This window comes from Pempheris klunzingeri, chromosome 14 (genome assembly GCF_042242105.1).
Source record: "Pempheris klunzingeri isolate RE-2024b chromosome 14, fPemKlu1.hap1, whole genome shotgun sequence".
Classification (NCBI taxonomy): Eukaryota; Metazoa; Chordata; class Actinopteri; order Acropomatiformes; family Pempheridae; genus Pempheris; species Pempheris klunzingeri.
The window spans coordinates 14,054,607-14,070,757 of NC_092025.1; the positions used below are offsets into that span (position 1 = coordinate 14,054,607).

General features: G+C 42.8%; 2 protein-coding genes across 2 annotated transcripts; one reads left to right on the forward strand and one right to left on the reverse strand.

Annotated features, from left to right (window-relative positions):
• Positions 1-2,788: 2,788 nt before the first annotated feature.
• On the forward strand, positions 2,789-6,091 carry rfc3 (replication factor C (activator 1) 3). Its single transcript, XM_070843712.1, has 9 exons — positions 2,789-2,942; positions 3,243-3,380; positions 3,519-3,586; positions 3,809-3,906; positions 4,070-4,251; positions 4,377-4,513; positions 4,624-4,722; positions 4,852-4,921; positions 5,529-6,091. Exons 1-9 carry the CDS (start codon positions 2,856-2,858, stop codon positions 5,718-5,720), a joined length of 1,071 nt encoding a protein of 356 aa, XP_070699813.1. The 5' UTR covers positions 2,789-2,855; the 3' UTR covers positions 5,721-6,091.
• Positions 6,090-15,936, reverse strand: kl (klotho). The gene is made up of 13 exons (XM_070843711.1): positions 15,165-15,936; positions 14,287-14,717; positions 14,124-14,203; positions 13,808-13,970; positions 13,031-13,136; positions 12,142-12,291; positions 11,491-11,726; positions 10,667-10,862; positions 10,083-10,261; positions 9,023-9,130; positions 8,615-8,720; positions 8,161-8,287; positions 6,090-7,065 (listed from the first exon to the last, which is right to left on the reverse strand). The coding sequence occupies exons 1-13, from the start codon at positions 15,879-15,881 to the stop codon at positions 6,731-6,733; spliced, it is 2,934 nt and encodes a 977-aa protein (XP_070699812.1). The 5' UTR covers positions 15,882-15,936; the 3' UTR covers positions 6,090-6,730.
• Between the last annotated feature and the right edge of the window lie 215 nt (positions 15,937-16,151).

The following is a 16,151-nucleotide window of genomic DNA, read 5'->3' on the forward strand; positions in this document are numbered from 1 at the left end:
AAGAACACACCCAGCACTGCAGGCTGAAGAACCCGGACGTATACGAGTATCCAGTCAAGGCAGCACAGCGATTACATGCTGCGTGACAGTGACAGTACAGAAAGAGTGAGTTTACCTCTGAAAAGATATGAAAAGCTGTGAGGGGAGGAGAGAAAAAGAAAAGGGTTGAGGAATGCTCTTCCCTCCTACATTACCTCAGCGAGAAAACAGTGAGTTCCACAGGCAGGTGTTTGAGCTATTTGTGTGTCTGTGCGTCTGTGTGTGTGTGTGTGAAAGAGAGAGAGAGAGAGAGAGAGACTTTGATTAAAAGGCTTAGGGTCTGTGGCACACCTTTCCCCCTCCCCATTCCTCCTTTTCACTCAGTGCTGTATAATATAGCTTGTGGCGAAGGATTTTTCACCTTAGAAGCACATTCCTCGACAACACATGAGGTAATGCTTTAAACATGCTCTTATCCTCTCTAAATCTCTCTCAGTTCATATATTTTTGGAACTACGGCAAAGCCGTAAGCCTTGATCAACAAGAAAGGACTTATGGTCCTCGTAAAGCTGTCAATGGACTGTGGAATTCCTCATGTCTGCCAACAAACACTGATTTTCATGTTTTGGAGGGAGTGCCTTTGGTCAGGAGGGAAGACCTGCTGTTTGTACGTTAACCTTGAAGATGATTCTGCCTGTTGAGGCCTGTCTGGCCCTCCAGGTCTTGGGAAGAAGAGATGTGGTCAAGGTGGAGGGTGTACTAAAAGTTAAAAGGGAGGTTATTCTAATCTGAATTGCTTTATGTAAATGTCTCCTCACCCACAAACACAATAAAGCTTATTTTTCCCAAAGTGCTATTGTCCTATCTATAAAGCTTTGGAGGGATGTGCTGAGGTAAATAGATATTGGTTGTAATTCATCCAAATACAAAGAAGAGTGGCGATTGTATATGTTTGCAGCAACATTACAAAATTACTTGATAATCTGAAAAACTCAGCAACATTAGGACTTCCAAAATATATTTACATCATGATAACTCACCATTCATCTTGTTGTGTATTTTTCCTCTGCTTGGAGATGGACTGCTGATGGTTTTCACATCAAGTTTAGTGGTTTATGAGTGTCAAAAAACACTTTAACTGTCAATCTTATTGGATCGAAGGATCACAAACCAAATGCCATTGAAAGGTTGACTGTGTTTTAGGGCAAAGTGAAATACCTTTCTTCCCGGCAAAAGCACATGTTGAACTATAAGGTGATTCATAAAAATACACCTATTCATGAGTCAAACCGATTCTTATAAAGAACTTCGTAAGTCACCTCGCTTGGATGAACTTGATAAACCCCCCACCCCTACTGTCCTACATTTCTGTGATGATGGATTCGTATCAATTCAACTCAAACATGCATTTCAATACAAGCTATGCCAACCTGCTGAGACACGCTCGTCCATATATAACATTCCTGTCACAAAGAGGTATAGTTACCTCGGTCAGGCTGAGGAAGAGCAGGGTAACGAAAAAGGAGAGAAGGGAAGAAAAGGTGAGATTTGACAGTTGGATACAGACACAATAAACCAATTAGAGAGTAGAAAGATGAGGATTATGATTATCTATAACAGCTTCAGTAGTTTCTACACATCATTCCAACTAAGGCAAAGCACATAAAAAGTCAAGACTAGCCGCAAAAAACAAAAAACACTTGAATCCACGATGAATATGTAAGCTGAGTTATCTTGACAGTGTGTGCAGTGGATACTGAGTAGAATATGAAAGACAAGAAAAACCCAATTTTGACAACAAACATTTACGAGCATTCAGTCAAGAAAATGTACTTTTTAAACTCTGTCACTGACAGAAAACATGAAATGAAAATTCTGCGCTTTCTTGCATGCTGGGAGAGCAAAAAACTAAAGAATGTAGTATTTTCTCTTCTTTTTGTATGGCCCAAAATCAGACTGTTGCACAAACAAATGTGTCGATCAGACAGTGACCACAGAAAAGGGGCATTTTACTAGAAAACTCAAGAAGTCTCAAGCACATGCTACCAATAATCACAAGATAAGCTTTTCCGAAATATTACCAGCTCACACCTTCTCCTGATGGGATGGGATGCCGGCATGGTGACATTGTGAGCTTTTGTTTTTGCTGCATGGGATTAACTGTCTCACATTCCTCTGCGGCATCAGACTGTTTCATTGTAGCCTGTCTTCAGTGTAAACGCCTGCAAATCTGCTGCAACAATGAAAAGATGCTATCCCTCCCAGTACATGTAGGATATGGCCAGATTTACCTGCCAGTGGGGGGAAGGAATTAGCTGCCTATTAACCCCTCGTCCTTCCCTGGGCCCTCTCCCAGCAAGACAAGATGTCCAGGGCTGCCCTGAGTTGTGTAAACACAAATCTCTGCTTACACCTGCACATATCAACACAGGTTGTGAAAGAGTGACACTGTTAGAGGTCATTTCTTAAGGGCTGCTGGAGGAGCACACACACACACACACACACACACACACACACACACACACACACACTGACACAAACCACCAGTTTTCACCATGACAACATGACTAGAGCACTGCCTAATAAAGTGCTATGGAGACTAACACATTTTAAATAAAGTACTCAGAATGAAGTTAAGGAAGAAGAAAAGGGAACGCTAAGTCTGGAGCCATTAAAAGATTTTCACAAGCGGAGTACTTACGGTGTTAGGTTTATTTACCATTCGCGTATATGAATTTTGACCCGTTCGACGCTCCGTATGAGAGGCGGAAACAGCAGCGCGGTCTAAGTGACAGGTTGGAATATTTCGCGGGAGAGTAGCTAGCTGGCTGCAGGCTGTCAACACGGAGGTCAATCGTTACTAAGTTCATAACACTATGAGCCTGTGGGTGGACAAATACCGACCGACTTCCCTCGGGAAGCTCGACTATCACAAAGAACAAGCGACTCAGCTGAAAAACCTGGTGAGAAAAACAACCTCAAGTATCCTGACTGCGTATATTGAGGCTACGTTAGCATTAGCATCATAGTCTATAAATGCTAATATCAACACGGGCTACCCAGAGAAAGGATTCATTGTGCTGACAAATCTTTGTTGTCATATCATTTAAGTGTAAATATAATTTGCTGAACCACTGAGTTAAGATAGTTTGTTTGTGTCCGCCGTGTTGTATTTGAATCATTTCGCTGTTTGGATTAAACAAAGCTAATTTTCGTCCACCAGTGACTGTTAAGCAAAACCTCTTTGCAAATGCTTGTTTCAGGTTCAATGTGGCGACTTCCCACACTTGTTGGTGTATGGTCCATCAGGCGCCGGGAAGAAGACCCGCATCATGTGCCTGCTGAGGGAGCTGTACGGACCAGGGGTGGAGAAGCTTCGCATAGAGCACCAGACCATCGTGGTGAGAGGGGAGATCATAAGATAGGCAGTCACCAAACCTCACAGCACACTACTCACATGCAGTTTCTCCAGACGTCCCTCATCTCTGGCTTCAGGAGTTCACAAACAAATGTGTCTGATTTGTGTTTCTGGTCTCCAGGCTCCCTCTAAGAAGAAAATTGAGGTTAACACAATAGCCAGCAACTACCACTTAGAAGTCAACCCAAGGTAACTAAGAGATTAATGAGTAGCCGTTTAATCTCTACATATAGATGCATCGTCATGCTGTGTACATTTAAAGTATGGAGTTTATTTGATGATACTTTGCAGATTAAGAATTTATCAATATGTGTAGCCTAAAAAGATTCTACATTTTGTCTGTAGCAGGCAAAAAAAAAATGCAATTTAAATTCAGTTGGGCTTTAAGCGTTTCTATTCTGTGTCGTACAGCGATGCTGGAAACCAGGACCGTGTGGTGATTCAAGAACTGATTAAAACTGTGGCTCAGTCTCAGCAGATCCAGTCAGGCACCCAGAGGGAGTTCAAAGGTAGGAAAGATGCAGTTTAACCTGGGAATGCTGGTTAGTGTACTAGAGCAAAGATCAGGATCATCCTTTTTCTATGAACTAGCTTCCCCTGATGACAACTTCTTCTTCTTCTTCTAATATCAGACTGCTACTCTTGTAGTAATTGGCACGTTTTTGTTGGCAGTGGTGTTGCTAACCGAGGTGGACAGACTCACAAAGGACGCCCAGCATGCTTTGCGCCGGACAATGGAAAAGTACATGGGCACCTGCCGACTTATTCTGTGCTCTACCTCCACCTCCAAAGTCATTGGGCCAATTCGGAGCCGTTGTCTGGCTATCAGAGTTCCTCTGCCGAGCACAGAAGAGGCAAGATGGAGATGATATATTTTAGATTTGAAAGTACCATATTAGAATGCCTAAACTTTGGTGCTCAAGTTAAGTCACAATGAAGATATTTTCACTGTTTTTTGACTGTGTTTCCTGTTGGCCAGGTCTGCAATGTTCTAACATCAGTATGTAAAAAGGAGGGTCTGCTCCTTCCACCTGAGCTGGCCAAGCAGATCACTGAGAAGTCTGGTCGCAATCTCCGCAAGGCCCTTTTGATGTGTGAGGCCTGCAGAGTACAGCAGTAAGTTGTCACAAAACGTATCATCATCCCTTTGTGGTATTATATGTAGATTAGTATGGAATATAAACAAAAGAATAATTGTCTATTCAGCCTGTGTTGATCTTTTCCAGGTATCCATTCTCAGTGGACCAAGACGTCCCGCAGACGGACTGGGAAGTCTACCTCAGAGAAACGGCTAATGCCATCGTCAGCCAGCAGAGCCCTCAGAGGTAGGAGAGGGAAATGGTTTAGCTGGTTCTGCTAGCAAGTAAATAAAGTTAATCAGACTTTGTAGAATAGTTTTGTAATTTGTAGAACAGAATATTTGTATGCTGGATCCCCGTCTGTCTCTGTTCCAGGTTGTTGGAGGTGCGAGCCAGGCTGTACGAGCTGCTGACTCACTGCATCCCTCCTGAAATCATTATGAAGGTACCGTTTATTACACCTCATCTCCCATCAAAGTGATGAAACTGCTCCTTGGGAAACTCGAGTAACTTGATTACTAAAGATCATTGATGCAATGATTCTTTGCACTGTTTAATCCAGATATTTAAATACAGAGCACTATGTTTCACATATATGATTATTACAATATATAACATTATGCTGTGGACACTGGAGGAGAAGAGAGAAAATGGGGAGGGGCGAAGAGAAGTGACTGGCCAGAGAAAACAAAGTGTCGACATTTGTGTCTATTGTAAAACTCAAGTAACCTACCGCAATAGCACAGTGTCAACGCTTCAGCAAAATAAACCCGAAGTGTAATACGGCACTTAAATACACTAAATGGGTTTACTTTAGACAGATGATGTGTGTAATTTAAGCAAAAAAATGCTACTTTTCTAACAAGAAAACCTAGTTCTGCATTTTTATTTACTATTGCTCTTAAACAAAGCAATTTATTAAAGAGCAATTACTCTATTAATCAATGGAATAATCAGTAAATTACTTGATTTGTAAAATAATTGGTAGTCGCAGCCTTACAGTAATATTTAAGGTAGTTAGTATTCATTTTCCTTGTCCATTTCTCCCACAGGGTCTGGTAACAGAGCTGCTGAGTAACTGCGATGGCCAGCTGAAGACGGAGGTGGCCCACATGGCGGCCTACTACGAACACAGACTGCAGCTCGGCAACAAAGCCATCTACCACCTTGAGGCCTTCACCGCCAAGTTCATGGCCATGTACAAGAAGTTCATGGAGGATGGCCTCGATGCCATGATGTTTTGACTCTGAGGGGACTTTTCTTGACGGGAGTAAAGCAGCCGTCACTGATTTCCTTTTTTTGCGCCAACAAGACGTTCAGTGGACTTACTGCAGATTCATAGCTGCGCTCTTTAAGGCATGATAGCGACACTGACACAGCTCACCCCAGAATGAATCTGGAACAGTTTGTGGCTTGGTGCCATTAATTGTTGGCCGACACCTCAGCACTGTGCAGTTTGTAAACCATGAACTGTCGCTCTAGTGGTGTTAAACACTTTATTCACATAGAGGATTTGTGATAGTGACAGTAGCATTCAAAATATACTGCAAGGACAAGAGATGTGTTCCTAAAAAATCTACATCTGTACATTACAATAAATTGCTTTGTTTATAAATGATCAAGTCTGCTTTATGGATGTGCTACCACGAACTGACATACAACAGAATCCTTGTTATAACATGTATGTATCAGTGTTATCTAGCAGACCCTTTACCTGAAATTATGATGATCAGCTTGACGAGAGTGGCATTTGGATATTCTTTAACATGACACCGCCTGCAATACTGTTTGATGTTGCTCAAATGTTCCCAGTATGTGAGAACAGACTGGAAACATGGAGAGAGTGCAAGAGAACGGATTAATACAACAAAGCTGCCCAGCCTGATCAGCGTTTGTTTTTTCACCTTATTTTAGCAAATTTATTGTCAGTTGAGCACTAAGGATATACAAACAAATAATTACAATCACAAACTAGCGTAAATAAGACAAAAAAAAATCTTAAAATACTTAAAATACACACAGGTGGAAATAAACATGATTTCAGTTTTTGAAAAAAGCCATTCTGTGACATACACCATCATCTGGAACTGATGGTGTACAGCTTTTGCAAAGAGTTTCAAAAATTAGGTAATTTGTTTTTCAGAAGTTAATCATGTGGTCTTCTTCTTTATTATGTTCATTGTATATTTGACGGATGCATTTTACCTGGAATTAGACAGTTTGGTCTGGCGTGTCACTGATTTCATCACAACCATCAGTAGCACTCCTTGTGTCTCTTGGCTGTGTAGTAGATGATGAGTCCCAGGGTGATCAGCACCCCTGAACCTACCAGGGTGAGGAAGCCCACCACAGGCCTCTTGACCAGCACATGGCAGCCAAGGCAGGGCTGAGGCATGCTGGGACACTGCTGGGGCGCCGCTCCCTGAATGGGGAAGCCGTTGTGCTGGATAATGTTGCGATAGTTGGAGAGAGAGGCCTTGACGATGACCTCATCGTGGACGTGGCCGTACAAGCCGAACCCTGGGTCCCTTTGGTCGCTCAGGGCGTAAGCAAAGTAACCTTTGAGGTTCACGCCGTCCAGAGTGTACGCTGAGGAGGGAGGATTCATTAACGTGTGCACATGAAGGTGAGGTGGTGAGCTTGGAGTGTGACATTTAAAGTTGTTGACAGCTACATCAATAAATAACATTATTATATTAAATACAAGACCTTAAATGTGCTTCCAACTACATTAGTGTGTTATAAGCTATTTATTAAATGTTAAATACTACTTATAAATGTTAATATAAAGTGTTATAGAACATAAAGCCTCTGTTTGTAGATTCAAAATTGATGTAGAAATTACCAAAAGTATTCATCTGTGTAAAATAACTTTGGCACTCAAAGCATGTCAAAAAATAATTTTTTATAATCATGACATGTTTATAAGAAGTTAGTAGGATTTGCAGACAATGCTTTTTATGAAAATTATCTCAGAATTACATGAATTCCCATGTTTTATTTACTATGTCACAACTATATTACATGTATTAGTATTTCATTTGTTCATATATTTATTTTCCTGGCCTGAATCAGCTTCCCTAATAGTTCCTCCACCCACCATAAATATTCAAAAGTGTGGCCTGATCATTCATAGTTGGTTTGATTTCATAGAGCATTCAACACATATTGCTGATGTGCATTATACTTCTGTGGTCTGTGGAGTGTAAATGTCAGTGGACAAAATACTTTTTCTGTTTTCTGTGGCTGGTTGCCGCTTAGTGGTGACACAGCACACGACAACATACAATAACATGATGGTACATGTGCACATCACAGCGTGACACAGCAAGGTTTCAAAGTGCTTGGTAAGTGAGTGTAAGCCAATAAACCGTACAAGGACAACTAACTGGCCTCTTACCTTGGCTCAACTTTTCAGTGTAGAGTGTGTGTCTCTGTTGATATTTTTGTGTGTGCATATGTGTGTTTTCTGAGCCAGCTGACTTCTCCGGGGTCGCTGACCTGAACACCTGTCTAATTATTAAGCTCTGCAGAGGCCAGTAAGGGGAAAACATCAGTCACCTCTGAAAGTAACAATCACTACGCACACGAATGCAGTGATAACAGTAATCAGACCCCATGAACATTATTATAGTGTTGCATTAATACTGTAAATTCTCAACTTCTAGATGTGTGTAGTCTCACCCTTCAGTGCCTCGTTGATGTAGTTGTACAGGTAGTAGACTCTTAGGCTGTCCTTGAAGCGAGCTGGGTCTTCCTGCACCCCATTAGCCATCACATAGACGGGTACATCACTGTAGTGCTCCTTCACCTTACACAGCAGAGAGAGAAATGCCAGTTTTTATCTCTTTGTTTCTATCAAAGTCTGACAGTGAACTTGAGAGTGTTTCCATCCACTTTGTATGAAAACACTTCACGTAGACGCAGACATTGTGGTGCAAAGGTTATTTGTAAATTAGAGGGTTTTGTGTTCAAGTCACACTGAGGTCACATTCTGTGGGTAATGTCTGCTATTACTGTCCTCTCTCTATTATCTGTCGAAAGTTTAACCTCTCCTACAACAACGGACGAAGTAACTCAAAGTCTGCATCACAATCAGCCCCTGAACAAACCGTGACCCAAACTCCTGCAGTCTCACCCAGTTGAGGGCTTTCCTCAGGCCCCAGGGCACAACAGGCCTTGGCGACATGATCCACGTGGTGTCTCTCATGTGCTGGACCTCTAGCATTGCCGTGTAGGTGTACCTGCAGGCATGGAGATGATACCAAAGCAGTGTATTATTCAAAAGTGAAAAAACTAAGAAACATTTTCACTATGAGTTGTCATCTCACGGCTTTAAAATGCTAGCTGGATCACTACATTAGCGCAACATATTTGCCCTCTAACACTGGGACAGTTAAGACTTCTTATAGTCACTAGTTCGATTATTATCAGGGACCTTCAATCTATTTCTTGCATGTCGTACCTCTCTCTCTATCCTCTTGTTCCCCGTTTGCATGTCTTACCTCACTATCAAAATAAAGGGAAAAGAATGATCTTCTCTTACGAGTCTTCCTTGGCGTGTGTCACCAGCTTGGTACTGAAGTGACTGATGGCAAAGAAGTCATACGTCCCTTTAACCAGCTGTCTGTCCTCCTCATTGAAGACTGGAAGGCTGTGGAAACACACACAGAAAAGACGGCATCTTATGTAGGAGATGATATAACAGAAGCATCTGCCCCATTAACTATTAATTGCGTGTATTCAATATTACTGACAAATGATTCCATAAGCTTTTGAACTGATTTCCACCCCAGAACCTACTGACTTCAATTTAATTCAGTGTTTGGTTGAAAATCACAACTTGGATAATCAATACTCGATTCTATCTGTCATTCCAATAACATTCTGTTATAGTTGGTGATAAAAAAACGCTCTGAAACTTTAGATGTGAAACAGCTGAACAAACAACCCCCTCCCCCGCAAGATAATGTTATGTTGTTGAAAAAAAATACAGCAGTGCTTTGAGCTAAATGCTAATGCCAGAATGCTGATATGTTCACAATGACAATGCTGAGTTTTTAGCAAGTATAATGTTTACTGTCTTCACCATTGTAGTTTAAAAGTGTGCTAACATTTGCTATTCAGCTAAAAATTCATGCTGATGCATGTCAGTAGTTTTGCAGGTATTTGGTCATAAACCAGAGCACTTAACATACTGAAACTCTGAGCTGATGGTGGTGAAAAGTCATTTGGCTTCATCCTCTGGCGACCATAGATGCGGTGCAAAATTTCATGGCAATATATAATTGTTAAGATATTGAAGAGGGGACTGACTGACAGACCATAGAGCCATGCTGAAAGCATTGCTAAAATTCCATCTAATAAAAACAAGAGCAGGTTTTTCAGCAGTCCTACCAAACCAATCCTTATTGATATCCCACCATATTAGAGCTCTGAATAATCCCAGTAATCCCCTAAATCCTGTTACAACTAGAAATACATCAAATTACAGAAACTAGATTATATGTTAACGTTTCTTAATTGTGATTATAAACAACAAAGCCTACTCTATAGATAACAAAGTGGCTCTATTTGTGTAAGAAGTATAAATGAAGTATTCGTACTCAAGTGAGTTGAGTTGACGCAGCCAGCTCCTCATTCCCAGAGGATAGTCCCCACTGCCAAAGATCGGCTCTGCAAACCAGCCAACACAGAAGTCTAAAACCCTCTTGGCCGGCTCCACGTCTTCGCGGCTGAATGAAAAAGCTGGTTCCACCCAGTCCATGTGCAGAGCCAGAGACACCTGAGACACACAGCACAAAACATGTAGAACAGGCACATTTTCACTCTCCTGTTGCCTGAAGTGATTCAACCTGTACCTAATTCATGATGGTCCAACAAAAAGAGGTCGCAGTATTTGCAAAAGATGGCTGTTAAATGATGTAATGATGTAAAATGATGCAAGAAGACGTGCAAGAATGAAACAGCAGAAACTCCTCAAAGCAGCAAATGTTTCCATGATAACGGTCCTTGCAGATGATTTTGGTGAAACATTTAAAAAGACATGTATGAAGCCATTAACATAAAAAAAAAAACACTACTTGTATATAGGGACAACACAAAATAAAAGCATTCAGATAAATGTGATAATTAAAGAAATTCCTCTGAGACATTATCAGTCGATCTCAGCACTCTCAGTTCTACTGACCTGTCCTCCCTGCGCGTGTCTAAACTCTCGGTCGTAAGCATGCCAGGCCAGAGCGTGCGCCCGCAGCATCTGATGACCCTCCTGGTAGCTCACCATCTCATCGTTGGGCTCATTCAGGGTGATCCACATCTTCACATGGGCACCTAGTTCTCTGTAACAGAGTCTGGCATAGTCTGCGAATGCCTCTGGAGTCTTCCTGAGAAAAAAAAAAACGCATTATTGCATTTTTATCAGGCACATGGAAAGTCATCACAATCTATCACAAACATATACTACAAAACACTGTTAAATGATGATCAATATGCAAGATAAATCTTAGGAGATCTATTTACGTGTGTTACAAAAACACTAAATGTTGTGCTAAACAGGTTAAAAATGCCAATACATCAGATTGTTCCATTATCTGAGACATTTCAAACATTGCTATTGTTGGGTGTAGCGATATCTCTTCATTATGGGACCAGGTAAGATGATACCGTGGCAGCAAGTGATGAAAACATGGCTTCAAGTTGATGACAACGAGGACAAAGTGTTCCTGAAATATTGCTGCATGTTTACTTTTGCAGGAGAGCAGCCTGCAAACTATTGTAACACTGTGATAAACCATACCTGATGCAGATGGATGTTTATTAGTTCTGTGTGTTGTTGTTGCTCAGCACTCATGATATTTTAAAATCTAAACTCAAATGAGACAGTGGCCTTTAAATATGAGCACTGAGAAGATGGGGAGCCTCTCTGACATCAGACTCAGGAGGTTTTCTCCTCCTTCAGCTATCATGAAGTTAAATAGCGTTGACCCTGCTGTAATCGTCACTGCGTCTGACCTGTTCAGCCACTTGCTGGCGGTGTCCAGCGGGCCCGTCAGGCTGCTGCGCTGGCGCGTGTGGTGCCACAGAGTGACCACAGGCGTGACGTTGGCCTGCAGCAGCTGACGGGTGAAGCAGCGGTAGTAGCCCAGCAGAGTGGCGTTGGGACGAGCCACGTCACCTGTAGGCACCAGAGCCGACCAGTTAAGGGAGAAGTGGAAGTGGTTTACCCCCACCTGTCGGATTTCATCCACCTAAAGAGAGGGAGGAGGATATAAATATGTCACAGCTTGAACTGGTTTACACCCTGGTGAAGCAACACACAAACCTATTGAAAGTTGAGCCTTTTTAATGCGAAACCTTGCTGCTGGAGTGTGACCCTGTACAGTACATCACAGCAAGTCTTCCTGCAAATCAGGATTTGAAATCCTACAGTTTGTACCTTCAAAAGTACCATTACAAAATGTTCTGCAATGTTTGGTTTTTTTTGCATTACAGAGTTATTTTAGAGGTGCAACAAGGACATGATCCCTCTTCCCACACGAGAACATGTCATAAATATAATGATAATAATATTAATCTTAAATGCAACATTTTTCTCCTCCTCTATCCCCATTTTTAAGTGAGTAAAGCCATCACTAGATAAATGTTCGACAGGTAGAGGGATACCTGATGTCGGATGGTGGCGTAATCAGCACAGTGTGCGTTTCGGCGTAACGGCGGCGCGCTGAAGCCCTCCAGCCTCATCAGCTCTCCTTTGTTGGAGATGTTCCACAGGTAAACGCTGGGGTCTGCAAACTGGCTGGGCGTGGTCTCCACCTACGACATGAAGAGAGGAAACACGCCAGCGTAAACATGCACCCACGGGCCCCTCTTGCAGGTATTACACACAGATGCATGTAAAGGCTAAATGGGACAATTCTATAATAGCAGTTGGTCGTGTGCCGTTTATTTCAGCTGACAGACGTATGAGGGTATGTGGTTTATGATTAAGGGAGGATTCATCCTCGTGGCTGTTTCTGAGCTGGACTTTCACCATCAAAACTGCAAGGTAAAAAATTTTGTGATACACATGATTTAAACAAGGAGGAGAGAACCTGCCAGTACTATTTTTACACTAAATCAGAGAACATAATAACAACAACAACAATATTAATAATAATGATAATAACGAAGATGATAATAGATGTTTTAAGTCTAATAGATCTGTCAGTTTAACATAAATGATACGCTGAGCTTTCAACATTCACTAAAAGTGGAATTAATGTAAAATACAAAATGTTTTTTTTTTGCTTTCTGCAGAGTTTGCAGAAAACTTTACACTTCATTAAATCTTAGTCAGGCTGATACTGAAGTTAGTACATTGTTAATGTTTTCTCAAGATCCTCTACTTGTGAGGAAGTATTCTAGTTGTGTCTTGTTCATTATCAGACCTCTGCCCTTTGGCACGCTTGACCCTCCACAACTTACAGTACACTCACTCCTTCCTCTCATCTTTAATACACACACACACACACACACACACACACACACACACATCCTTAGCAGACACATATACCTGTATGGAGTTGGCAGAGACCCCCCAGGCAAAATCACACGGGAAGACTCCCTGTGCTGGTCTGTTCTCTGGAAGCTCTGGGAAACCGTTCCTCTGGATGACGTTCCTTTAGGAACAATGAATGATCAGAGGAGCTGTGCTGAGAGTGAAAACTAGCGCTGTAGCTGCACATTGACTACTCACGAGCTTATCTGAATTTGAAATATTGAAAATATGATGTCCGTATTGACATCGCTGCTCTAAAATCTAAAAAACAGACAAATATGTGGCTTTGTTTGAATTTGTTAAACAGAGCAAATTTCTTCCTTTGATATTGACAAAAACTTTTATTTACAGTGATTATGTGACCGCCAGCATCATATAAGGAAGTTTGTTGATCCACTTGATGAAGAAAACAATGGAAGTTTTATCCAAAATAGATGTTTTCTACATTTAAGTTGAAGTAGTTTGTGCTCAGCTCCTTCAGTGATCACAGGGGCAATGTAATGATAATACAGTGCAATATGTTAAGCTTTTTAAGACATCTGTGCCAAAGGATTATTGTTAGTATGATACTTAAACTCCACAAGTGAAATTTCCAGTATCTCTGCAAATCTACAGACTTATAATATTGTGCCTCCTCCGTCAAAATCAGAATCAGAATCAGAATTACTTTAATAATCCCCAGGGGGAAATTGCTTTTTGTTACACACAGCTCCAAAAGAATAAGAATAAACTTCAAACACTCAATCCTTCAAATTCACTTCAGATCCCCACTCATCCCATCATAAGACGCACCTGTAAAAGGTGGCAGATGTCTTCGGCTCCCTCTTCATGTCAGGAGTGTTGAAGTCAACGTAGTAGAGTCCCCGTCGGATGCCATACTCCCTGTGCCACTCGAAGCCGTCTATCAGAGACCAGGCTGTGTATCCAATCACATTCACTCCATCTATGATGATTGCTGTGTGAAACACAGACAGATGGACAGACTCAAGTCAACAACACGCTTCCCAACTTCAGGTTTCAGTTTCATGTAAAATGGTTCATGCTCATAAAAAAGAAAAAAATCTGGATCCTCATGTTGTTGTGGTGAACGTTTGACATCGTTACTCACATTTTAGTGCCTCTGCGATGAACCTCTTGAGGTAGTACATGTGTTTTGGGTCTTCTGTCTTGGTGTTGCCAAGGACGTACCTGTGATGAGCAGCAGTGAGAAAGTTTTCCACAATCCAGCAAACACCAGAGCACAGACAAATGAACAGACCGTCTAAACCTACCAGCCACTCTGCACCACAAAGATGGGCGGCTTGTTGTACTCTGCGTTGACCCAGTAGAGCAGCATCCTCAGGTCCAGATCCTCCTGCTGCCCAAACTTCAGGCTGTCGTTGATGAGCTGGAAGCTCAGGGCCGCACCGTGAGAGAGGGCGAAGAAGTCGGCTGTTCCCCTCACCTGCTCCCTCTCCTCCCGGGTGAAGGAGGGCAGCCGTGAGCCCAGCCTGGCCTTCATGCAGGGGGGGTAGTCTCCGTCTATGAACAGCGGCCGGGCGAACCAGCCCAGGACGTGGTCCAGGGAGCACTGGCACTCTCGCAGGCTTTCCAGGCGGGTGCGACTGGGCTTGATCCAGTGAGAGGCCAACGCCATGGACAGCTTGCCCTGCTGGCGGGGTCGGTAGTGGCGGTTGTAAAGGTGCCATGCAGCTGCATGAGCCTGCAGGAGAGACGGACAGATGGAGAAATGATGGAGAATGAAGTTATTTTAGATACTTGTACACTACTGGAGTATTTCCATTTTATGATTCTTACACCAATTCAGGGAAAAATATTGTTTTTTCTCATTTGAGAACTAAATGTACTAGATATTCAGTTTTTTTTATCCAAACATATGATGATTTTAAAAATCATGTTATATATTAAACTATTAAAGTGCTCCATTTGTACTAACAAAGTGCATGATAATCAAAAATGTATAATAACAGTGAAACCAGTTTTGTTTTTTACTGGTTCTGTTTCTATCATAATACTTTTAGCTTCAGATCCTCATGTAGAAAACCCTGAAGATTCTTTATTGTTGTTCAGAACATTTAAACTGCAAACATTTCTGTGGCTAAAAGGCAAAGGGGGGAAAACAACAGGTATGGTCTTCCCAAAGCTTTACCTTGAGGAGATTGTGCCCAACCCGGAACGGGAGATCAGGGTCGTTCTTTATCCCGGGAGCGACCACCCCGGTGCCATATCCGTGCCGCGCCACCACAAACGGGTTATCAATTGTGATCCAGTACTTCACATCATCCCCGAAAGTTTGGAAACAGAAATCGGCGTAGTCTTTGAAAATCCCCACCAGCTCCGGGTTGCTCCAGCCGCCGAGGGTCTGCTGGAGGTGGTCGGGCAGGTCCCAGTGGTAGAGCGTGACCACCGGCTGCAGGCGGATCTCCTTCAGCTTCTTGATCAGGGTCCGGTAGTAGTTGGTGCCGATTTCGTTGTAACTCCCGCGGGTGCCGTTGGGAAATATCCTGGACCAGGACAGGGAGAACCTGTAGTGGCTGACCCTGAGCTGCTTGATCGCTCGGATGTCGGCGTGGATGTTGTGATAACTGTCGCTGCCGACGTCCCCGGTGGCCATCCGGTTCCCACCGCGCGTAAAAGTGTCCCAAATGGAGAGCCCCTTGCCGTCCTTCTCAAAGGCGCCCTCCACCTGGTACGCAGCCGTGCCCACCGCCCATATGAAGCCCTTGGGGAAGGTATCGTAGAGGAAAGCCTTATCTCCTGGATAGGGCAGCCTGCTGAAGCGTCCCCACGTTTTTAAACCAGCGTTGGGCTTTGCGGCCGCAGAGGTGAAGGCGAGAAAAGTGAAAAGGGCGAACAAAGCACTCATGGCGCCTGTCAGTGTCCACTTTTTGACTCTATTCTTCACTTAACCATGCTTGGAGGCTCTGGGTGACTTACCAGCGGACGGTGGGGCGCAGCCAACCAGCTGTGAACCCACCACACGTCGCCTCTCCAAATCTGTCAATTATTATCCAAAGCACCTGACGCACGAAGGTCTCCAGGCGCAACATGATGTAAAGAGCCCCAATTGACCAATCTTTTGCAAAGCAGGGACACATTAGTTTCAGAGGTAACTAAAGTGATCAATAAGGGGGGG